The sequence below is a fragment of the Furipterus horrens genome, unplaced genomic scaffold (assembly GCF_987537825.1).
Source record: "Furipterus horrens unplaced genomic scaffold, mFurHor1.1.pri manual_scaffold_5, whole genome shotgun sequence".
In the NCBI taxonomy this organism is placed as follows: Eukaryota; Metazoa; Chordata; class Mammalia; order Chiroptera; family Furipteridae; genus Furipterus; species Furipterus horrens.
The window spans coordinates 183,498,355-183,522,612 of NW_028327175.1; the positions used below are offsets into that span (position 1 = coordinate 183,498,355).

At 38.7% G+C, this 24,258-nt stretch overlaps 2 protein-coding genes and 1 pseudogene across 3 annotated transcripts in view; 1 reads left to right on the forward strand and 2 right to left on the reverse strand.

Moving 5' to 3' along the window:
- Positions 1–3,099: 3,099 nt before the first annotated feature.
- On the reverse strand, positions 3,100–4,009 carry LOC150010591 (calponin-2 pseudogene; annotated as a pseudogene).
- A 1,566-nt stretch (positions 4,010–5,575) lies between these two features.
- SFR1 (SWI5 dependent homologous recombination repair protein 1) lies at positions 5,576–8,931 on the forward strand. Of its 2 annotated transcripts, none has more exons than XM_090279545.1 (4): positions 5,576–5,730; positions 6,502–6,623; positions 7,199–7,606; positions 8,616–8,931. In XM_090279545.1, the coding sequence occupies exons 1-4, from the start codon at positions 5,718–5,720 to the stop codon at positions 8,805–8,807; spliced, it is 735 nt and encodes a 244-aa protein (XP_090135671.1). In that variant the 5' UTR covers positions 5,576–5,717; the 3' UTR covers positions 8,808–8,931. The 2 variants fall into 2 exon arrangements, with proteins under 2 accessions (XP_090135671.1, XP_090135672.1); XM_090279546.1 differs by lacking the exon at positions 5,576–5,730 and adding an exon at positions 6,206–6,236.
- Positions 8,932–16,510: 7,579 nt separating this feature from the next.
- CFAP43 (cilia and flagella associated protein 43) overlaps positions 16,511–24,258 on the reverse strand; it is an 85,955-nt gene continuing 78,207 nt past the window's right edge. Inside the window, exons 32-38 of the mRNA XM_090279547.1 lie at positions 22,806–23,019; positions 21,560–21,672; positions 20,407–20,566; positions 19,494–19,658; positions 17,696–17,776; positions 16,889–17,042; positions 16,511–16,695 (exon numbers count right to left, since the gene is read on the reverse strand). Coding sequence (XP_090135673.1) covers positions 16,529–16,695; positions 16,889–17,042; positions 17,696–17,776; positions 19,494–19,658; positions 20,407–20,566; positions 21,560–21,672; positions 22,806–23,019 — 1,054 coding nt within the window. The 3' untranslated portion in view covers positions 16,511–16,528. The remainder of the gene's footprint in view (positions 16,696–16,888; positions 17,043–17,695; positions 17,777–19,493; positions 19,659–20,406; positions 20,567–21,559; positions 21,673–22,805; positions 23,020–24,258) is intronic.

Sequence of the window (24,258 nt, forward strand, 5' to 3'; positions counted from 1 at the left end):
GATTTGACAAGATGCCAGATCTGAGAGAATAAAAGGAAAAGAACTTGAGGTGAAGAGAGCTCTTTAGGTTCTTGTTCAGTATGTTATCCTCAATATTATTTACCAGATAATTTTCTAGTTGCCTGGTGGTAGACAGGTTTTTTAAAAAAATCATAATAATACTATTGACCATCCCCATATTTCCATGCTCTCAGTAGACATCCTGCTCAGTAAAGCAACCTCTCAGGCATGCCTATAGCTAAGTAAAGGGCTCTTTCATCTTGAGGTTGAAAATAAAATCTTTTCCTTCTTAACTTGGCAAAAGAATATTAAACAGTTTACCCACAAGTCTTTGATAACAAAATCTTCAACGGTTTCTACAAGTGAATCATTAAACATTATAGAAGTTCATTTGAGGTATTTAGGGAAATTTATGAGACGACAGAGTACTAAATAAAACATGTCTTATTTACCATGGATAGGTCTTATGATACTTGAATTCATGGCGAGAGAAACCTAGAGGAGAGTTTTTGAAGGCAATTTTCAAGTTATATACAAATGTCGTAAGAAATATGGAAAGCCAAGTAAGAAAATTTAGTAAATTTTCTTGTGTTATAAAATCTGTATTATATTTAGTTTGTTTAATTTGTTGTAATGGACATTATCAATCAGCTCAATCATGTGTATTCTGCATAACTCCTCATCTAAGTGGATTTAAATCTGGTTTTACAAGTGTGTATTTATGCTTTTAATTGTTTAAAAAATACTTATGGATGCTAGCTATGTCTACATAATTTTTTTGTTAATACAGAAAAGTCAATGAAATGGAATTTAAGTCATCCTGAGATTACTATTAAGGTTTAAAAAATAATACTAAAGCCAAGAATTTCAAAAATATATATACTGAAATGAAATTTTAAATTGTGGCTTAAAAGTATGTGTGTGTTTGTATGGAGAAAGAGAAAGGATGAGGGGAGAGGGAGACACTATTCACTATTCTCTTCTTGCTGTTAAAAAAGAATAAAAAACCTCATAAAGATTTTTTAGGTCTATGTCATCATCCCAGCAACAATAATCACAGAGAAGAACAAAAGACACATTTTACCACTCCTTGATGAATAACAAAGTGACTAACAAACAGTAGCCTTGGGTACTGAGGAAATTTAAAAACACAATGAGAAAACCTGCCTTAGGTTGATATTAATCACTATTATCATTGCATTCCATTGCTCTAATTGTTCTCCATGATAGGGTAAGGAGTCTTTGCCTTCTGGCTCTTTGGAGCAGTATTTTTCCCTGACTGGAAAGTTTCACAGGAAACAAAATGTCCTGTGTCAGAAACATCAAACTCCTTAAAGGGCAATAGATTTTGGGTTCCTACAGACATGAAAATGTTTGCTTGGCTTTATCTATAAAGGTACAGTGAAAACTATAGGGGTTATATCCCAGATACGTTACATTAAATTGAGAGTGGATTGTATGCTTCCATTTTGGTACGTGATGGGAGAAAGTACAATAAAATACAAGCATATATGGGAAGATCATTCAATTCTAACAACACATATAAGTCAGAGATGCAGGCCAACAAATGCACATGTCTGACAAACAGGTTTTTCTGAATAGTTATTCTGAAGCTCTTTAAAAATCTGGCCAAAACATTCCCATTCAATATACCAGTTCACATAATAAGCAAGTCAGAACATTTGTAAGGCAAGATGTTGTTTTCCTTTATGCAGCCAACAAAAACAGCTCTAAGCTTAGGTTGTAATGATGAAAGGATTTTGGAGCAGCTGATTTTAGGGAATCATAAAAACAACCCAACCTTATGCCCCAAAATATAAAGAATATGCTGAGTCTGCATTGTACTTCTAGTGTCAGGACAAGTCATTCTGCCTTTTTTCAGTGCAAGTAACTGATGCCAACGGGTGAGTAAAGGGAGAAATAAAAGTACCGACTGAGACCTGTGGCTTGGTTAGGTGAATAACACCCATATCACAAAATTATGAGTTCTTGCTTTCATTTTGTAAACTTCTTGAGGTTAATTTATATAATTCTTGAAAAATTTAGGAGTGGAATCCATATTAATTATTGTGGGGGCTCCAAGTTTTCTTCTATTTATGGCTTAAATTGTGAGAGATCTCATAGATCACAGCCCCATTTTAAAAGATCAGTGGCCTTTTTTGGAAAGGTAAGTGAAGGGATGAAAGAATTATGTGACACATTTCTTTAAGTCAGGGAATGGTGAAATAGTTGCTATATAAAATAACAGCTATTGAGTGCTTCCTAGATACCTAGCACTGTTCTCATTGCCTGTAATGAATTCTCATTTAGTCTTCCGATACCTAGGAGGTCAATATTATAAACCCATTTTACCCATCATGAAACCAAGGCACAGATACACTACATCACAAAGCACATAAAATAATGGTGCCAAAGTTTGAACCTAGGCCATTTGACTCCCACATTTAAGGTGTTTTTTTTTTCTGGCTAAAAAAGGTTTTTATTGCCTTTGGTCCACAGTTGGTTTTTCACATTATCTCTTGTTCCCAAGGCTCCTGGGTGGGGTTGGATTCAGAGAGGGCCTCCTGGTGGGGGATCCCTGTGCAGTACTTCATTTGAGAAGAAGGGACTAGTATGGAAAGGGTGGTCTGGCTTTGCCTCAACCACTCGGAACTCCACAGTCCTGTCTGGGCCTCAGTTTCCTCATTGGGCTCCTCGGAGGGTCCTGGGGGAAATCCAATTCCTCGTGATGCCTAAAGTATCTGGGGACTGTGGACTAGCCTTCTTCTAGGAGACTTCCTTCCTAGCACCCCCTCCACCATCCCCACTCCATCCTGTTCCCCCAAATTACTTTTCTTAAAACTGCCTGAAACTTTTCTGGGTATAGAAACCACAAACTAATCAGCAGAGAAAAGGGAAGAGGGGCAGAAGAAACAGGAATCCATTTAGGGCCAGTTTCCCTTCCTGCACAGTTCTCTCCCCCCACCCAAACCCCACAGCTTGGCCCAAAACCTGCTGGGAGATATGCTACTTGCATGTGCTCTGGCAGGGACCCCCACCCCATATACATCTGGGTCTGGCCTTCAGAGATCCTCAGCTGGAAGAACTTGAACACACAGAAAAACAAGAGGAAGACACAGAAAATCCTGAAGTCCCAGATGGGGTGATGATATAGGGAATCACCCACAAGGGAGGCCTCAGTAGCCTGCCTCCTCTTGGTAGTGGGGGGTGGGGTACTCTGGGGCCTTCCCTGGGCTTGGATAGTCATGTGCTGACCCTGGATCCCTGTCAGCCACTGGGCCATGTGAGCAATACATGGGGTAGTATATCTGCTGACCCAAGCCAAAGACCTGGCCACTCAGGCTGGCGCCCTGCATGTAGCAGAGACATGGAGGAATTGTCACACTTTCTGGTCCGCAACTTGGTGTCATAGCTGTGCCGCTGGGTCCCAGGAGCCGTCATGCCCACCTGGTTGACACACTTCTTAGTGCCCATTTGGAGGCTGATGGTTGAGTGGTCCGCAAGTGGCAGGATATGGTTCTTGAGCCGACATATGCCATCATGCCTGACTGGCTAGCACACTTGCTGGTGCCCATCTGGAGCCCAATGATGTACTGGCTTGCCTTCATGGTAGCGTCATCAAAGTTCCACTCCTGCTTTTCTGAGTCCTTGATGCTGATGCCCACACCACTCTGCAGCCCCTTTGTCATGGCCTTCCTTGCCAGAGCCGGAAGAGACACCTACACCTGTGTCATGCTTCCACTCTCAAACAGGTCATTGGCCTTAAACAGATCCTCGGAGTTCATGCTGTAACTGACCATGGTCTTGATGAAGTTGAAGAGTTTTCTAGCTGGTGCCAGTTTTATATGGAGCAGTTGATCTTATGAGTGCACAGGATAATCCTGTCCTTCAGACCCTTCTGGAAGTCAAAACCAGTAGGCCCCTGAGTCCCTCCATCCAGCTGCGGCGTTATGCCTCCTTCTGGGGGTCATATTTGGATAGGAGCAGGTTCTTGATCTGGCGGAAAGCCCATAGGAGGGCCCCTTGTTAAACTGGGTGGAGCTCAGGGCAGTGGCGGCAGCTGCAGGGTAGCCCACATTTAAGTCTTTTTTTTTTTTTTTTAAGTAAAGATTTTATTTCTTTTTAGAGAACGGGGAAGGAAGTGAGAAAGAGGGAGAGAAACAACCATTGGTTGCCTCTTGGGCGCCCCCAACCGGGCACCTGGCCTGCAACCCAGGCACTTGCCCTCATTTGGAATAAACAGGTGACCCTTCGGTTTGCTGGCGGGTGTTCAATCCACTGGGCCACACACCACACCAGCCAGGGGGCACATTTAAGTTTTAAATCAGTGTGTTAGGTTGCCTTCAGATGCCGTGTTTTTCTTATCCTCACCCAAGGACATTTTCCCATTGCTCTGAGAGAGAGCGAGGCATGGATTTGTTGCCTCCCATATGCGCCCCACCAGAACTGAGCCTGCAGCCCTTCCATGCTCCGGACAACGATCCACCCAACCGAGCTCCACTGGCCAGGGCTTCAGGTTCTGAATTTGTATTTACATCCGACTGTTTAGGACTCAGCTAAACCCTCCTGAATCTTGGCTACTTCTAAGCCAAAGTCCTATAGATGTTAGTAAAGAGGCAGTGCCAACTAGTTTAAAATGGCCATTTGCTAGGACTGAGAACACTGGCCCCTTAAAATTCCCACCTTCCTCGTGACTCAGAAATTACTCAAACGGTCTTTCCCTAAACGCGGGACTCCACCCATTTTAGTTAACTTTGTTCTTGCACAGCCACATCACCACACAGGAAACCAAGGGGATATTTTAGACTAAGAATGTCGCTGCCCAGTATTCAGCAAGGGCCATGTCTGCTTCAAACGTCTGCTCCTGGAACATGATCTTACTTAGGGATTGTTCTGCTTCCTGTATGGCACCACAACATATTTCATTGGGCTACATTTTCCCTCAGATCTGAAGCCAAGCTGAGGAAATCTAAATTTTAAGGTAGACACGGTAGAACACCTGAGACTGGGCCGCCGCGTTTGCGGCAGCAAAGGCTAGAAATGAGCTCAATTGCCTTCGCGGGCACTCTTCGAGAGACTGCTAACATGTTGGATTCTCAACAGGCATTATATCTAACCCAGCGCTGCTCTTTTGTGGTCTCTGCCTTTGGAGAGTTTACAAGCTGTAAATTGAACACACAGCCGTCCTTGCACACAGCGGCTCTTGGTGCAGTCAATTCTGAGGAAAATCCTTGGCTGTGATGAGCGAAGAGACCAGACAAACGGGAGCCAGGAGAATGGGAGGGACATTCGCAGATGTTCTTCATAAACACAAAAACAAGGAAGCAGGAAGAAAGGTTTTGCACGGAAAGAGAAGGGAGGTGAAGCCGCAAAGAAAGGCACGCTCCCTTTAAATGAGTATACCGTGCCGCAGAGCAGCCCACCCGCCCGGACGCCTGCGCGCGCTCAGTCCCGCGGCTCCAGGGCGTTGCGCGGAGCAGAACCGCGCGCGTCCGTCAACCTGGCCAATCACACGTCTCTGCCGCCTGTCACGCTGCCCCGCCCCGTTCCCGCCCCCTCGCGGAGGCTCGAGGCCGCGCGCGCGCAGTCCTGCCGCTTTTGGGCGCTGGGTGAAGCCGTGCTGCGCGCGGCAGTCAATCCGACCAATCACGAGCGTCTTCCGTCTCCCGAGAAGCCCTGGAGCAGGAGCGGCTGGGCGGGTTTTCTGCGCCCTGGGGATGGCGGAGGGAGGTAGCGTACGGGCTGGCGAGCGGATGAGTGAGAGCTGAACTGCCTCGGGGTCTGCGGTGCAGTAGAACACCCCTGCGTTCCCCTGGTCTGGGCACCTCTCAACTGCACCCCAGCCTGGGGCCTCCAGGGCCAGTGTGGTTTTCTGCAACGGTGGGAGGGCAGGGAGGAATTCTTCCCCCCCCCCCCCAGTCAAGTTGATGCCTTTGTTTCAGGAAACAAACTTTAGTCGACCCTTCTTTTCAGGGTCGTTTCGCTACTGAAACGAAAACGGAACGGACAGGCGTAAATTCATCTTCAGTTGCGTTCCTTATCCCGCAGGCCTGGAGGGTCATTGGTTCTAGGCACACAGCCTTCAGGGTTTAGGGTAGTGTGAAAGCTCTAATCATGTTCTTTGAGTCAAGATTTCAGTTTTATTTCCTTTCATCATGAGGCTGGCGGAACGAAATGAAAGCCTTTTTAACTATCCAACGTTTTCCTCCCCAACTCCTCTGTGGCAGGTTTTGAAGGTATTTTGATGAAAACAAATGGGGGCGGAGTGGTCCTTGTTTATATGAGACACTAGCTCGTTACTTGGTCATGGAAGAACTAGTAGTTACCATGTGGACCAACACCTTATTTGGGAGGGTAATTGGAAAACGACAGCTAAGTGAGAGAAGATGCTGGCTTACTTGATGTTGCCTACAATAAAAACATTCTCTTGATAAAAACTGAGGGTTCTATAGAGATGTGGGTTAACTTGATTTCCATTTTGTGATTATTTTTGTTTCATAGAGGTAAACCAAGACTTCAGTTTCAAGATGGAAAGTCCTTCAGATTCAGCTGTGATTTTACCTAGCACTCCACAGGGCTGTGCCAATCTACCATCTCCCCATACAAATAGTTCAAGAAAACAAGTATGAAAATCTTAGTTCTTTCAGTGGATCAATTCTGTATTTCTAGTTTTTGTGGCAGTGGTGGTTTTAAGTCTACTGAAGATTGTTAATGAGCATAATGTGTAGCATTAATAAATGTATTGAATACTTTTAGATCTTTCTCCTAAGATAATGTATTTGGCTTTTTCCCACCCCCAAATGTTCATTTTGAATCAATTATTCAGTTTCACATCAGGTAATTATAACATTACAAGTGGAAGAAGTTTGAACCTGCCATGGCCTGAAGGTCTGGTGTCAGGCTGTCTTCTCTAAAATGTGTGTCTGAAGCCCCTAGAGCAGCCTCAGGCCTGTGCTAAGTTGCTGAACAAATGTTTGTGATTACTGGGGTAAGAGTCTCAACACTATTGTAGAAGAGTGCTGACGTTGCTAAAATAGAAGAAAACAATGGAGCTTCCAGAAATTAAAAACATTTCGTGATGGTTACTTAAGATATATGGAGACAGAAAGCCATCTAGTGGTGTGTATCTTTATTTCTAGTAGATTTTTTGGATCGAGAATGTTTTTCTTAATGTTATTAATGTTTATGCCTTTTACAGCCTATGAGTGCAACACTTAGAGAACGGTTAAGGAAAACTAGATCTTCATTTAGTTCTTGTTACAGTGTGGTAAAGCGTCTGAAAGTAGAGAATGAAGAAAATGATCAGGCCGTTTCAGAGAAACCAGCATCTTCAACAGAAGAAAGCTGTTTGGAGTTTCAAGATAATTTTAAACACATAGACAGTGAACTTGAAGAAAGTTCATATTTGAAAAATACCTTCAAGAATATCAGTTCATGTGAATCTAAATCCCTTGATACTGGGTCTTGCAGTGATCTGCAGAATGATTTTGATGAGAATCTTTCCAAAAAAGGATTAAATGAAGAAAAGGCAAAATTGGTGAAGCAGATTCAGGAGAAAGAAGACCTTCTTCGGAGGCTAAAACTAGCTAAAATGTATAGATCAAAGGTGAGAATAATTTCAGAGTCATTGCATAATTTTTTTAAAATTGTTAAATTTATTTAAATTTAGATAAATGATAGACAAGTCATTCAAAAAGAGAAAATAATTTTTTAGCAAAATAAGCAATAAGCCAAGTATCCAGAAACCTGGCTTCCAACAACTTGTAATTCAAATATGTCAGATTTAGAGTAGAGTAGAAGAGGCCTCTAAAACACCAGATTCAACTTTTTAAAAGTCCCAGCCCTTGTTTAATATACAGTTGAAGCTGCATGTAGCAGCATTAGAAGTATCGAATGTTAGATACAGGTACAATGATAACAAGTGACAGCTGACCATGGATAATTAAAAAAGTTAAACATGGGCCACAGAGTATAATATTTTTAGTAGTGATCTAAAAATCCAAATTATTAAAATTTCCTGGTATTTTATTTGAAAAAACAACAAACATATATTAGATTTTATATTTCAACCCAGATAGGTTGAATTAAATAGAACTTGGGCATTCTGAAGAAGATAACCTTTATTTACCCGGATCATTCATATATATACCATAGCTCCTTCCCTAGCAATGTGGAATAAATGATGGAATAGTATGTCTTATTTGCTCTCTTCATTTTTCAGATTTTTCTAAATGTAACTACTTGAGTTTTATGAGATAGTGGATGCTGAAAAATATTCTTAATTTGAATATTCTCATTTGTATAAGTACAGCTATAATAGAAAAAGTGGATTTTTCAAAATCTATATTGTTGCTTCTCTACATATTTGATTTGATCTTTTTCCTGAGGGTAGGCAAGGCCCAGAGCTTGCACTAAACAAAGTAACCATAGAACTCAATTTTAGTGTCATTGTAAAAACATCCTACTTTTTCCTTGGTGGAAGGCTCATTCATGACCAAATATGTTAGTACCTTTTAAACCTACTCTTGATTGATTTAACAGCTTTCACTAAGTAAATTAAAATAGGATGCTTATTTAGTTATTAACGTATACATTTATGTCTTTTCCTGTTGCAGAATGACCTCTCTCAGTTACAGTTGTTAATAAAGAAGTGGAGAAGCTGTAGCCAACTGTTACTTTATGAGTTGCAGTCGGCTATGTCTGCGGAGGACAAGAAACTCAGCCTTACTCAGTTGATAGACCACTATGGATTAGATGATACGTTGCTACACTATAACCGAAACGAAGAAGAATTTATGGGTGTTTAATTCATAATTTTTTTCCCAGAATATCTTTGACAATGACAACTTAAAAAATACTTATACATTTTAAAGAGGATATATAAACCATTAGGGCTTAAAGTTATATTGATGAACATCAATTTAGGGCACTCAGATAAACATACAAGTTCTAAAATGAAAATTAAGTATTTTGTATAAATTTGCCAAAGGAAGTTTGACATTTAAAGAAATGTGAAAAATTTAAATCACGTTTTAAAAAATAACTTGGGTAGTTCTGGAAGTCAGCTAGTTGTAATCATTGTTTCGTATATTATGGTAAAAGAAGTTTTATTTTAAATGTTAAAAAATAGCCATTCCGGTCAATGTCTAAACCTAAATTGGTTTAAAAACGCCTGCCTGCTTCCTAAGTTTATGAACCTTGTTTCCATCCATTTACCACATATTTCCATCTGGATGGTCTATCAGATAATTAAACTCATATGTCCAAAATGATATGCTTCCTGTCTCTTCAAATTTGTTTCTTATATGCCTCATCTCATTTAGTGAAATGACCATCTAACTCATAAAGCCACATGTCCTCTTTTCCCACTTCAAGACTTCGTGGCCTGTGAGGTTTTGCACATTCATCTACCTTTCTAGCTTCATCTGAGAAATCTATTAAGCTTAGAGTGTCTACTTAATTCACAGTTACTTCTCAGCCAGAAACCCACCTTCATTCGATTGTGTTTCTGGCTGCCCTGTTTTACGGTGTTACCTGTCCTGACTATATACAGAAATATGACCCGAGCTGGCCCAGGCTCTGCGAATTTGGAATTGTGCTCAAGAAAAGAAAGCTCATCTCTTTTTGTGGCTGAAACTGTGGTGTGTCAAGTTGGAAGCAGAGAAGCTGGTGTACTTCCAGAAAGCCTTTCCTGAGGGCTTTCTGGATTTCTGCTTTTGGATCCTTTTAAGGGCAGAAACAGCTTTATTCAATTTTTTTTAAAAGAAACTTAAAGTACTTCCCTACTTTTAGGCCCCCTCCTCCAAGGGTACCCCACTTTCAGCCCACTTCCCTCCCCATGATCTAACGAACGGCTAATATTTGGCAGAGCAGCCCTGGCTGGTGTGGCTTAGTGCGTTGAGCTCAGGCCTGTGAACCGAAAGATTGCTGGTTTGCTTTCCAGTCAGCACATGCCTGGGTTGTGGGCTAGGTCCCTAATAGGGAGCGTGAGAGAGGCAACCGATTGATGTTTATCTCTTTCTCCCTCCCTCTGTCTCTAAAATAAACAAACATTTGGCATAGCAGGAGACCCAAGGACTCTTCTCTTGCAGCCACTGTAATTGGTGCCCATGACAAACTGTCACATACCTACCCCATCTCCCTACCCTCGCCCCCGCCACACACAAATTCCTGCTGCCTTAGACATCGCCATTGTGATTGGCTTCTGTGAACCCAAGAGGGATAGCCAGGCCTCACGTGGGCCTCCCCTGGCCCTGGGATTCCTACATGGGTACCCCCAGGAGGCCGTGCTGTTTTGTGCCCACCAGCCTCCATCAACTGCTGCTCAGACACTGGGCTAAATGTGGCAGGGGGAGCGGTTTAGCTGCTGATGGTGCTGGCATTTGGCTGCAGCTGCCCACTGCTGACTTAGCACATCCCCTGGAGTCACCCTTAAATAATTACTTGGGGAGACCTACAGTGTCAGTGGGAGTCTGGCTCTGGGAGAGTTGGGGAGAGCAGATGGAGGCACAGTGATGGCTGGATGCGGAGTGGGTCCTCCAGCAACAGGAGCTAAGGTCATGGCATATGGATCAGGCTTATGGGAGAGTCTGGGGCATAGGGATGCCCAGGAGGTGGTCCTCTTTAAAAAGTCATTTCTGTTGAATCTCATCTCCATAGGATATATTTATAGGTTTGCCTCAGAGGTATTGTGAACAGTTCAATTTCAGACCACCACATGAATAAAGTGAGTCACATGAATTTTTTGGTTTCCCAGTGCAACTCGGCTAATTTTGGTGCAAGAGGCCTAGCTTTTGGCCCATCTCAGCTTTTGACATGTCTTTCCTACTAAACTTAATCATTTCTATCTTTTGACTTAAATGAGATTTCTGGCTTCACTTGAACACTTAGCGGCCATTGTAGGGTTATTAGTTGAGTAGTTTAAACATTGTGTCTCAGAATAGGGAGGACCAAGGAAAGGAACAGCTAAGGGTGGAGCAGTTAGAACATACGACATTTATCCAGTAAGTTCGCCATTTTATATGGGTATGGTTTGTGGCACCCCCAAATAATTACAGTAGTATCCTCAAAGATCACTGATTTCAGATCATAACAAATATATAACAATGAAAAAGTGTGAAATATGAGAATTACCAAAATGTGATACAAAGACATGAAGTGAGCAAATTCTGTTAGAAACATGGCACCAATAGACTTGCTTGAGGCAGTGCTGCCACAAACCTTCAATTTGTTAAAAAAGAAAGAAAAGAAAACAGTATTTGAAGCATAATAAACTGAAGTGTAATGAAACAAGGTATGTTGTATTAAAAACCACAGGATAACATTTTTATTAATAAAAACACAAGCTACCACTTGGCACTTGCTTTGTGTTTAAAAAGTATGTTAACTCACTTGAGTATTACAATTTTCAAGATGAAGAAATAGAAGATAAAGTAGTTATTTAAAAACTGGACTTCCAGTCAAGATAGAGGAATAACAAACACGGCTCACCCGCTGGCAGAACTACATCAAAATTACAATTAAGCTATAGAACAACCATCCCTTAGAACCCTCAGAAATCGAGTTGAATGAAAGTCTGGCAACTATGGAATTAAAGATGCACATCCATCCAGGCTAGTAGGAGGGGCGGAGATGTGGAACAGGCTGGTCCCACATTCACATATGGTGGATAAACATTCGAGAGAGGTATCTGGAATCAGGAGTCCCAGCACCGACCAGGCCCTACAGCCCAGGGTTCCAGTGCCAAAAAGGTAAGTCCCCATGACTTCTGACTGCAAAAACCAACAGGGATTGAATCGGTGGAAGAAACTTCTGGAGTCCCAAGCAGTTCCCCTTAAAGAATCCACACACACACTTACTCAGACTCACTCCATCTGAGCTCCAGTGATGGGGGATTCAAATGTTGGAAAATTTTAGTTTCAGTAACAGCTAATAAACTTAGTAATCAACATAGGTAAAAAGCTATTGTTTCAGGAACTGGAGGTATGACCCACTTTGAGTCCAGAACACCATAAGCAGTTCCATTTTTGTGCTTCAGGAGGGCAGCAAGAAATCAAGACTGTGTCTGAGCCATTGTGCTTCAGGGTGAGATGACCACCACCCCAGGACACAAAGACAACGTAGGACACAAAGACTATCTCCCAGGGCACAAGGACCACTGCCCAGGGCACAGGTGAAAGAATGCTGCAGCTTTTATATGATTAACTTTTTCCCTGAATTCCAAACCCCTTACCTACATGTTTCTTCTCCGTATAAAAAGGGTCTGCTTATAATGGAATTGAAGACAGTCTGTTAGGGTACAGACCTGCAGTCTTCTCAGATTGCCGACCATCTGAATAAAGCTCCCATAAAGATTCAATCCCTGTCTCTGCTTATTGGGTCTGGTAGGTGACAGGCAGCATGAACACCGGCTTTTCCAGTTTCATCAGCACCAGGGTAGCAGCTTGAAAGGCACCAGTGGCATATAGGGAGAGCTCAGTGACTATTTTATCCCAAAGATAAAGGGGGGCAGAGGCCATTGTTCCTTTTCTGAACCTTCCCCACAACAAAGCCAGCAGACAGGTGCCATATCTGAGACTCCATCAACCTGGCTAACATACTCTGCCACACCCTGGAGCTTCCCTGAGATTCCATCCCACCCAAATTATGGGCCCACACAAGCTGATAACAGGTACTTTTTCCATATAAATGGCTGGTCTTGGCTCATCCTTCACAATTTCCTAAATTCTCTCAAACAAGCAATAGCCAGCCTCAGCGAGCCCCCAGCACCCATACTTCTTGCTAAGCGTCCCCAGGCATGGCACTAGCAGCAGCCAGCCTAGATTCACAGCTTGGCTTCACCCAGGGATCTCCAAGCCCAGCACAAGTAGCAGCCACCTGAAAATTGCTTGGTAACTGGTGCTGGGTGGCCCTGGGCAGAACACAGGAGGTGGCTGACCCTGGCCTATATCACCTGGGAAACCCCAGAGCCTGCACACCCAGTGGACAGCTACATACCACATCAGAGCACCACCACCCTGCCCCTGCACAGCCGATCCTCCACGGAGGGTGGAGGTTGGTGGTCAGTTGTCATAGCCAGTCTTTGCAGCTGACTGTCCTGGGTAAATTCCTCCCATTGATCTGCCAACAGCAATAAAGGCTCAACTACAAAAGAATGGTGAACTTAGCCCACATGAAGGGCATACTTTGAATACCCAGGTTGGGTGATAGGGGAGGCTGTGCCACTGGATCCTACAGGACACCTACTATATTAGGCCACACTACTAAGAGAGGGAGTCATAGCAGCTCTTCATAATACATAAAAATAAACACAGGGAGGCTGCCAAAATGAGGAGATAAAGAAACATGGTCCAAATGAAGGAACAGATCAAAACTCGAGAAAAAGAACTAAACAAAATGAAGATGAGCAATCTATCAGATGCAGAATTCAAAACACTGGTTATGAGGATGCTCAGGGAACTTAACGAGGATCTTGACAGCATAAAAAAGATACAGGCAGAAATGAAGGATATACTAATGGAAGTAAAAAACAATTTATAGGGAATCAGCAGTAGAGTGGATGAAGCCAAGAATCAAATCAAGATATAAAACATAAGGAAATAAAAAATAATCAGTACAAGAAGAAGAAAAATCCAAAAAAGAAAGAAAGAAAGAAAGAAAGAAAGGAAAAAAGAAAGAAAGAAAAAGAAAACAGAAAAGGAAACAAAAAAATGAGGATAGTATAAGCAGCCTCTGGGACAACTTCAAGCATTCCAACAGTCACATCATAGGTGTGCCAGAAGGAGAAGAAAAATTGGAAACCTATTTGAAAAAATAATACAAGAAAAACTCCCTAATTTGGTGAAGGAAATGGACATTCAAGTCCAGGAAGCACAGAGAGTCGCAAACAAGATGGATGCAAAGAGGCCCGTTCCAAGACACACCATAATTAAAATGCCAAAGATTAAAGATACAGAGAGAATCTTAAAAGCAGCAAGAGAAAAGAAGTTAATTATCTACAGGGGAGTCCCCATAAGAATGTCAGCTGATTTCTCAAAAGAAACTCTGCAGGCTAGAAAGGGAGTGGCATGAAATATTCAAAGTCATGAAAAGCAGGGCCCTATAGACAGCAAGATTGCTGTACCCAGCAAAGCTATCATTTAGAATGGAAGGGCACATAGCTTCCCAGACAAGAAAAAACTAAAGGGGTTTATCATCACCAAACCATTATTATATGAAATGTTAAGAGAAAGATCAAAACTATGAACAATAAAATGGCAATAAACATATACCTACCAACAATTGAATTTTTAAAAAAAGGCAAACAAGAAGAACAGAGACAGAATCACAGATATGGAGAGAGTTTTGATGATTGCCAGATGGGATGGGGGTAGGGAAATGGGTGAAGAGGTGAGGAAATTAAGAAGTACAAATAAGTAGTCACAGAATAGCCATGGGGATGTAGAGTATAGGAAATGTAGTGGCCAAAGATCTTATACGCATGACCCATGGACATGAACAAAGGTGTGGGGACTGCATGAGGAAGGGGGGTTGTAGGCAAAAGCATAAAATTGGGACAACTGTGACAGCATAATCAAAAATATATGATTAAAAAAAAGAGAAAAAAAATAACCTAAGTAGTTATTTAAAACTGAAGTGGTCCAGCCAGAATTTGAAACCAGGCAACACAACATCAGAGCCCTACCCTTAAGTCCCGTGCTTAAAGCTGTGCTATATTTGACCCAGTTAATTGTATTACTTTTAAATAATATAGACACTATTTTAAAGGGCTGTAAAATATGGATATAATTGCTGTTAGTTCAGCAGAAGGGGAGAGCAATCACTACCACGGACAGTATTAAAAGTAGGTCAGGGTGTATGACCAACATGCCCTTCCACAGCCAACCCCCCCAAACCAGAGGGTACCTCCTACTGAGAAGTGCTGCTATTAGAATATAGTCTGGGGGCAAGAGGTTCCTGCTAACCTCCACTCTATATATGCCTCAAAACTGTGACATTTAAGCAACGGACACTGCCAGAGTCACCCAGGGTGGCTACTAAGAAGTAGAAATCACACAGGCTGCTTGGTTTGTTAAGACCTGGGAATTCACAGAGCATAAACCAGTGAAACTTAGGGAACTGACTATGAGCAAATGGAGCCTCCGGGCAGCTAATTTAGGTGACATAGAATATGTATCACCAGGGGGAAAAAAGCCTCGTATATTCATGGTTGACTCCAAGAGACAGGATAGAGAACTTCTGACAATCCTATCATGTGTATAAAGTATCTGTACTCTTCACATGGTTCTCCACCCCTGGAATCATCTTCCCACCCCCACGTCATCCACTTGTCAGATAATTTTGAAGGATCTTAGATGCAGGAACTGTTACCAATGGGCTCTTTCCTGCTGAATCAGAAAAACTGACGACTTCAGGAGTCATTCTAGTACTAAGGAGGGAAAGTATCAGACATGTTGGTCCTATTATTTCTCTTACTATTCCCATCCAGCACTGATCAGTGTATGGGTGGTCAGTTATGGTACTACTCTGACAATTTCTAAATAGACTTTAAATCTCCTAAAGATTTTTTTTCTAAATAGAAGGTTTTATAATAGCTCTCTTGCTTTACCTACAACAGTGTACATTGAACAGGGTGTTGCAGATTAAACTTAACAATTAATTCACAAATTGCAGAACAATGAGACATTGACATCACCTGAAGACTGTGGTCAGTCTTCCCAATGGTGTCATCTCGGAATGCAGCAGTTAGTCCACAGGCTATTGAAGGGCAAAGCAGTTTTCTGACCAGTTAATCTCATTGCTTAATTCTCATCTGCATGAATATAGTAATAAACTTTTCATGGAAATCAGAAAACACTTTTTTTATTTCTGCTTGCTAAATCTTACTGGGTAGGACACAAAATTAAATTCTGTTACAATGAATATGACATGTAGAGGATTATGGTATGTTTATGTAGAACAAAATATGTTGTAACTTACAAATGATTTAGGGTTTGGTAAAAGTAAAGAATTCACTGTGTTCTCATTGCTAGAACAAGGAATAATCTTAAATGTTCTGGCAATTATTTTTTCTGATTATACAATAGAATAAATGCTTGTTGAAGAAAAATTAGAAAATATAAAAAAGTATAAAAATCATCCATAGTCTCATAACTTCAGGTAATTTATAAAATTAGAAATGTCACTGACGAATAAGAATAATTTCTTTTTTGTCTTTAAGACTTTCTATACTGTTACTGTGAAAATAATTTTTGATCAAATTAAGGCTAAATAAAATGGATTTTGAATCCCTTCCAAGTTAAAATCTTGTTCATTCTTAAAAACAACAACTTATGATATTTAATACACTGACTTATGCAGGATAAACATTGTTATAATTATTAAGGCAAAAAATAAATAATTTGCTATTAAAAATACACATCTGAGAAGATGCTCTACTTAAATTTCCTTATATGAAAAAACAAAACATCATTTTAATCAAATTATTTTTTAAATGATTGATTTGGCTTTGTGTTTCCCACCAGTGTTTTTACAATGGAACAAGAGCAGGAAACGTTTTCATCCTTAATCTTTCAACTTCAGCCTGCAGTATTGAAATCTGTTTGGCTTGTTCTTTTGAAGTATTTCTTAACTTTTGTTGTTCCATCATGTTTTTATATCGTTCTTGGGCAATTTTTTCACAAGTCAATTTAGACCCTATCCCAAAAATGACAAATAAAAGAATTAGTGAGATTATTTTCTGTACTTTCAAATATAGAAATAGTATTCAGAATTGATTAAACATGTAGAAGAAGTGCTGGTAGCTTCATAACAACTATACAGATTTCAGAAATGCTGATTACATTTAAAGAAGCCTACAGTTGAGTAAAGAAAAAAAAAAAAAGCTTACCCACGGCATTACAGATGTCTTTTCTCTCTGAGACAGCTACCAATTCTTCTCGTAAATTGCAGCTTAGAGTATAATTTGCTACATCTTTTTGACTGCTGACCTTTTCCAGTTTTTTTAGTAGTTTTTTGCAGTTTTCCACATTCTTTTTGTGGGTCTGAAATTTTTGTCCCCATAACACCCCACAAAAATAATTTTGAAAAAATATATTTTATAAAGACATTATTCTTAAAATTTAAATTTATTATCATCGTTAGGATACCATCTTATCACCATATCCACAGTGCCTAGCATAATGCCTGCACATAGTAGGTACCTAAATTATTTGTTGAAAGATGGAATAGTATGATAATACCACATTTCAGAAAAAACTCTTGTATATTCTTAAAAATGAGAGATTAAAACACATAGCCTTACAATTACTTTGTTTTCTCTTTACATATACTACACAATCAAAACTGAGCATTTGTTAAGCAGTTATAACAAAACAAAGCTTTTACAATGCCAAGGAAAGACTATCAACATTTCAATTACACAAATCATAACCTAATGTGCAACAGGAAATTCACTTACACTCAGACATCTCTCAAGGGGTTAATTCTAATATTAAAAGAAGTTACTTCAGTCTACCAGACTTGTTATGGTTGCAAAGACACTATTCAGGGATCTCTAATTACATCCTGAATATCAATAAAGGATTTCAATTCAACTTTGTTGGGTTCTGGTTGAATTCATGATTTGGAACACTATTACTTCGTACAAATGATCACAGCTGTTGACATTATAATAGCCAATATCAATGACACATACCTTATCTAAAACAGCAATGGTTTGTTCCATTATTCCAATCTGAATAGCAATCAGAGTCTCATAGTTTGGTTCATTTAGGAACTTTGAGAGAAGAAAAAGAAAACTTCACTATATATATATATATATATATATATATATATATATATATATATGAACATTTTTCTCTATTTCTTTCAATAGATAACTTTATAATGATTATCTTAGTTTTGGAAGTTACTATATCCATAAAAACTATACATCTAAGTTAAGATTCAGTTAACTTTTGTGCTATACTTACTTGTATTTAGTCACTGAAATGATCACCTATATGCTAATAATTATAAATGCCTAAGACTCATTTTCTCATTCATTCAAGTCACAAAATATTTATTGTCTCATTTGAGTCCCACATTAACAGTGTTCCAGTTAAAAACACTGAGGAAAATACAAAGATAAGTAACATGACCTACCGTCAAAAAAAAAAAAAAAAAAAAAAAAGAGAGAGAGAGAGAAAGCGAGAGAGAGCATGTAGAATTAATTAGGTGCCAGAAAATATGTAAAATGACATGCAGATTCAAAAGTTGGGATGGGATGTAGTTTCTCTGGATTTGAGGAAATCAAAATGTTTTATGAAAGAGGTGGCATTGAAGCTACACTTTGAAAAATAGATTTGGGATGTGAAGCAAAACGAAGAAAGATATTTTAGGGAGAAGAACCAGTAACGAGCAAAGGCACAGAGATAAAATCCTAGATAACAGTAATCAGTTGAGTTTGAGAATACTGATGTATGAGAGGAACAGTGGGAATGAATTTGAAGAGTTAGGCTGAAGAACACTGAACACCCACCTAGGGATTTCCTAATTCATTTGCCAGTTAAGAAGTGGAAGTTTTAAATGTTTGAGCAGAGTAGTGATGTTATTAAAGCTGAATGTGAATATTAATCTGACAGTAGTATATAGTATAGGTTAGATAAGAGGAAGAGCCAAGGTCAAGAGGCCAGTTAGGAGATTATTATAAAATAGTCTAAATCATTGGAAAGGAAGTCGTGAACTAGGGGAAAGGCAGCAGGGATAGAGAATGAGGAAATACAGAGATAAACTAGGCAAGACATGGGAGGAAAAACAAAGAGGGTACTCGTAGATGACCACAACCTTAAGCCTCAGTGAATGGCTGAAAAGAACAGAAATACTCAAATTAAGAAGATTTATTATTGGTAGGTGGGAAATATAGAAATAGAGCTTGAGGGAGGTCAGGGCCAGAGAGCTTGGATTAGAATTAAAATTGAATTGGAATCCAGTCTTTTAAAAGTAATCATTAAAGTTAGAAAAACAGACATCACCAAAGGAGAGAACATGGAAAGACACAAGCAGAGCTAAGGGTAGAGTCTCAAAAATAGGTATATTTAAGAGTTAGAAGCAAAAGAGAAATCAGTAACAGAGGCAAAGTCATTTGACATGTTGGAAGAAAAAAAGGAGAAAACAGGGATGATAACAGCTAAAGGAATGGGCAATTAAGATGATCAAATTCTATAGAGGGTGTGAAGGATGGTGATGACTGAGAAAGTGACCACTGGATTTGACAATTAAGAAATCCTCAGTGAACTGCAAGGTAGAACTGTAGAACTGAATGGATCATGAGGAACCCAAGGCAGCAAATGAAGTTACTGGAAGAAAAAGACAGAGTTCATAGACACACCATGAAATACTACTGGCTTAGAATATGCTTGATATCACAGAGGCTTCTTATTAAATACTGGTGGAATGAATAAATGCATTAATGAATAAAATTAAAATTATATAGTGGGGCAGGGAGAACTTACCTTTTGACGTTCCCTTGAAAAAAACAGCATTTGAATATCCCAAGCCTTCTGATTTAGATCTTCCATTTCCATCTCCATTTTCTTATGTTCCCACTCAATATGAAATATTCCTTTGTGGATATCCTTACTTTCCATCATACTAGTAACTTTCTTTTGTCCTTGAGTCTTAAAAAAAAAAGGCACATTCTAATAGTTATATGATTCTGCACAAAGAATAGAGAATATTTGAAGCTGTATTCTATAATTAGAAAACAATCAGATCACAGAGATAAGTTTATCTGCTTAAAAATATAGCAAATATTTAAAAATTACTTCTTGGGAAAAATCTGATCACTGTAATCTGATAGTTGCGTAACAGAAGGAATTACAGTAATAATCTCTATATCGTGGTTCACTTATTGCAGCCTCATTGTTTTGCGGGATTTTTAAAAATATTACATTTAATTATTTATGGCGGATTTTTCAATATATCACGGGATTTTGCGGTACTGTATATGTATGCTGTTAAAGTTATGTAGGTTTAAGAGTGTAGAATAAATGTAAGGTTCCTACTTCGCGGGGAGTCTAGATAAGTGAGGGAATACTGTATAAGATAAATGTGAATGGCATAGCCAATGTATCTGCCAATGATTAGGCAGACCAATCACCAATCTTCCAATCTGTATGCATTTGAAGCACTGTTTCCTGACACTATAAACTGTGGAAAACCAAAAATAAAATCTCAAAGGCAGACACATCACATTAAGGTGAACAAAGTTTTTGTTTTTTTTTTAAATGTAGTAGGCATCATGTCAGAAACTCTGTAAACCAGAAGAAAATGGATACCTTTGTCATGAAAATGGAAGAATAAATAACATTTGATACAGTAGGTAATACGTAGTTGTCTTTTTTCTCTTTAAAAAATGATAATTACCCGGATCACAGAATTCAGGTCTTCAATTATGTTCCTGTTGATGAGAATTGCATCAGAAAAATCCAGCAATAACTGGAAATTCTCCAGTTCTACTTGTCCTTGTTTAAGGAGAATTTGGATTGTCAAATTCAATTGGAATTTCACTTTCTCTTCCTGTAACCTAAATTGAAAAAGACTTCCAAGTAAGTAGTTGCAATATATTTATATTTCAAATTTCACATATTATCTGAGACTATAAATTCAAACTGAAATTTCCTTTAATTGAAGCAAAACATGCTGGAAATTAATGTGGAAAATATTTCCTCAACGATGAGTTTTTTCTAGAGGTATCTGTGATGCATCTTCTTATTGATCTGGAATCACACCTGGGTTGCTCAAAGAATGGTAGGGACAGATATGCATTCATAAAGTTTCAGTTTATGACTTAAAATAATTAATATAATTGTGATCATTAAGTAGAAGAAAAAAGAGATACTACCAAAAAACAAATTTATTGAGGTTCTATGTATTGACTTCAGATATTATATATTATATTAACAATGACCTATATGCTACTTATCAAGTCTATTTCTGGGTAATTCATATTTCTCCATTTAGCCTAGATCTTAAAATGATGTATAATGTTGAATTTGGGGACATCAGAGAAGTATTTATCAATGTGGCTATAAATATAGCCAAAAGTAAAGCAAGGACCAAACAGCATCCCCATCACCCAGAAAAATATAATAAGCTCCCCTAAAGAAGAAGATATTGGCTGGTTAGGTGTCTAAATGGAAATTTCTTGGGTATCTGCTTAATTTTCCACACAGTTGTTCATATGGTTTGGGTCCAAAAGTACTCATTAGCAGAAACAAATTCTTTGTATAGAATAGTTTTATGTGGAAGGAGCAAATGAAAAAAATACTAAGATTTTTCCAAAAGCTACCTATTTGTTATAATAATAATGGAACATAGAGGCAAGTTCCACTTTGAAATAAGGTATTATGTAACAAGATACACTTTTTCAAAGAGAAAGTCTAAATTCCAAAGAGATAGATAAGTCTCTGCTAGCTGTAAGTCAGTGTGTAGGCATTCCTCCCCTATAATGACACAAGCTAACTTAGCCCTTGCTTAGACTTTTAATAAATGAATATGAATGAAAGGTTCAATTTACACAATGAGTTCACGGGACACTTTTTCAATTTCCTGTTGCACCTTCTCATCCTCATCAACTCTCCTCCGGAAGAAAGCCACCATTTCCACTAAGCCAGCTGCTTTCTGCTTTACCTGAAGAAACCAAACCACAAACATCTCAGAACATACAGAGCTTTAGAAATAAAAACAAACTAAGTTTTAAAGAGCTTTAGAAAACATAGTTCTTTTAATTTTGCTACAAAATCTTAACAACTACATCTTTCTAAGCGATTAATAAAAATTTAAATCCCTACCATTATGTAATGATACAAGATATCTAAAACGTATATGGTATATCCCATGAATTATTTGAAAAGTATCAATTTGCTTCTTGCTGAAAGTCAAATATGCAAGCAACTAGAATTTTTCTTATATCTTATTTTAAAATGTGTTCTTACCACCTAAGATAAAATAAGAAAATCATAGATACCTTACCAAAAATATGACAACCTGATGTTTGTGGCACTGAATTTTGGGGAGGGGTGGCAAGGGGTGGTTAAGAAGCAATAAGAGGAAGGATTCCCTTTCCAATCAAACACATTCTCAACTTGTTACCCTTTGCTACATTTAAAAAAAAATTCTAGCAAAACTATAAAGTTGTTTCTGGTGAAATATAATTCTAATCTATGCAGAAGGAGATGAAGGCTACTCAAGACCAAGGCAGAGAGGAAAGGGAACTTAGGTGTACAACAGTGGTATCCAAGAGAAAGATAATGTAAACCGTGACGAGAAGCCACATAGATGATTTTAAATTTTGTAGTACCCACATTATAAAAAGTGGAATTAAACAGGTAAAATTAATTTTACTAAAACATTTTATTTAACATGATATATCTAAAACATTTTCATTTCAACCTGTAATAATATAAAAATATTGAGACCTTTTCTATTGTTTTTTAAATTATTTTTAGGTTTTCTAAATCTGTATTTTCCCTTATGGCATGTCTCCATTAGGAGTAGCCTTATTTATTTCAAGTAAACAGTAGCACGTGTAGCGAGTGACCACCATTTTGGACAGTGTGAGTCCATACAACTATAGACCTATACTTAGCTCTCAGTAGCACTAAGGTGAGTATTTTCTTTCATCATTATTCTTATTAATGTTACTAACTACTACCCTAGTAGGACAACCTAGATAATTAGATTTTCTGTAAGTACTGACCACCATAAACTATATATTTTATATTAGTACAGAAAATAAAATAAAATAAAATGTTATTGTATACTTTTTGCTCATTTTCCACTTTCATTCTTCTGGTCATACAGAAATGATTCCAGACAGAGGGGTTCAAGCCTTCAGGCATGTTATTAATATTGTCCAGGTCATCCATGCCTTTCATTAACTGGGCAAAGGCATCTTTATTCAATTTCGCAGATCCTGGCCGCTCTCCAAAAGGCACAATACTGGTCATATCAGCGTGTGTTTTCGATTTGTGAATCCTGGTATTACCAATAAAAGCCCATCAACCTTTCATATTCTCACACATACCAAAAAAACAAAACAAAACAATGTTAAATAATATAACCCTTAGCATAGGTATAACATTGCATGACACTTTCCTTTGGCACTTGAGGGTGGGTGGGTGCATTATTCCAAAGAGAAAAGCACCCATTTTTCCTGCTTCCATATTCTCTGGATCCCCAGGCATGACCTTGGCTGGATGGTAAGACATCCCTAACTTCTGTCAGCACTGACAAATGTGCCTGGATCAGGAAATGTTTCCCTTCTTGAAGGAGAGATAAAGAGTTTCCCGGATAAGCAAAAACCACATGTGTTCATCACCATTACACCAACTTTACAAGAAATGTTAAAGAGTCTTCTCTAAACAGTAAAGGAAAGGACATGACCAGAAATAAGAAAATATGAAAATTAAAAAATACACCCTTCTGTGTATTTTAAGCTAGCAAGTAAATGCCCAAGAGAAGGGTGGATGTTTCCTTGTTCTGTCCCACATCCTCTGCTGGTATCCTTTTTGCAGGTGAGTAGCTTAGACAATATTCAGATACATACGCAACTCAAGAAGCGCCTCATTTATCTGCATTAATAGATTAGTTTTGTTTCCCTGGTCTATGGCTGAAAAGGGAATTCACTATCAAATGCTTTACAACACACCGTGAAGTTACTATTGTTATCTTCTTTCTTTAGATGGGGAAAGTGAGGCTCTGAGAGAAGCTATTGGTCCAAGGTCAGAGGTCTGATGGCAAAGTTAGGATTTAAAGCTAATTCTGTTTGACAATAAAACTCATGCTTTTTCCACTGCTGCCTCCCAATATATGAGAGGTCTTGCTACTTTCTTCACAAGGCTTATTATAACTCATTACTTTAAAAATAGGGAAATCAAGATATGAGGCAAGTTCTAAGTTGAGTTCTTCAGGTTGCATGGAACCTCTCAAAGGTGAGAGAATGAGTTTGTATCTCAGACACACACAAATAAGCCTATATCCTGGTTTCTAGACTACATTTGAAAATTACAAAAATATGAATTAATAAAAAATTGGAAATAAACAGGAATGTGATTCTAATGTTACGCTTAGCATAAAAATGCTACTCTCACTAAAAAAAATCAGATATTTTTAGAACGCTTTTTTAAAACTATTATTAAATAATGAAAAGAAATTATTATTCTTCATTGTTTGCCTTAAGATATAAGAATAATCTAAAAAAACTGAGTTATAATA

Excerpts from the sequence above, each read along its gene's own strand:
- SFR1 (XM_090279545.1), top strand. Across the intron at positions 6,624-7,198 it reads CAAATAGTTCAAGAAAACAA|CCTATGAGTGCAACACTTAG; the intron begins GTATGAAAATCT and ends TGCCTTTTACAG. Across the intron at positions 7,607-8,615 it reads CTAAAATGTATAGATCAAAG|AATGACCTCTCTCAGTTACA; the intron begins GTGAGAATAATT and ends TTCCTGTTGCAG.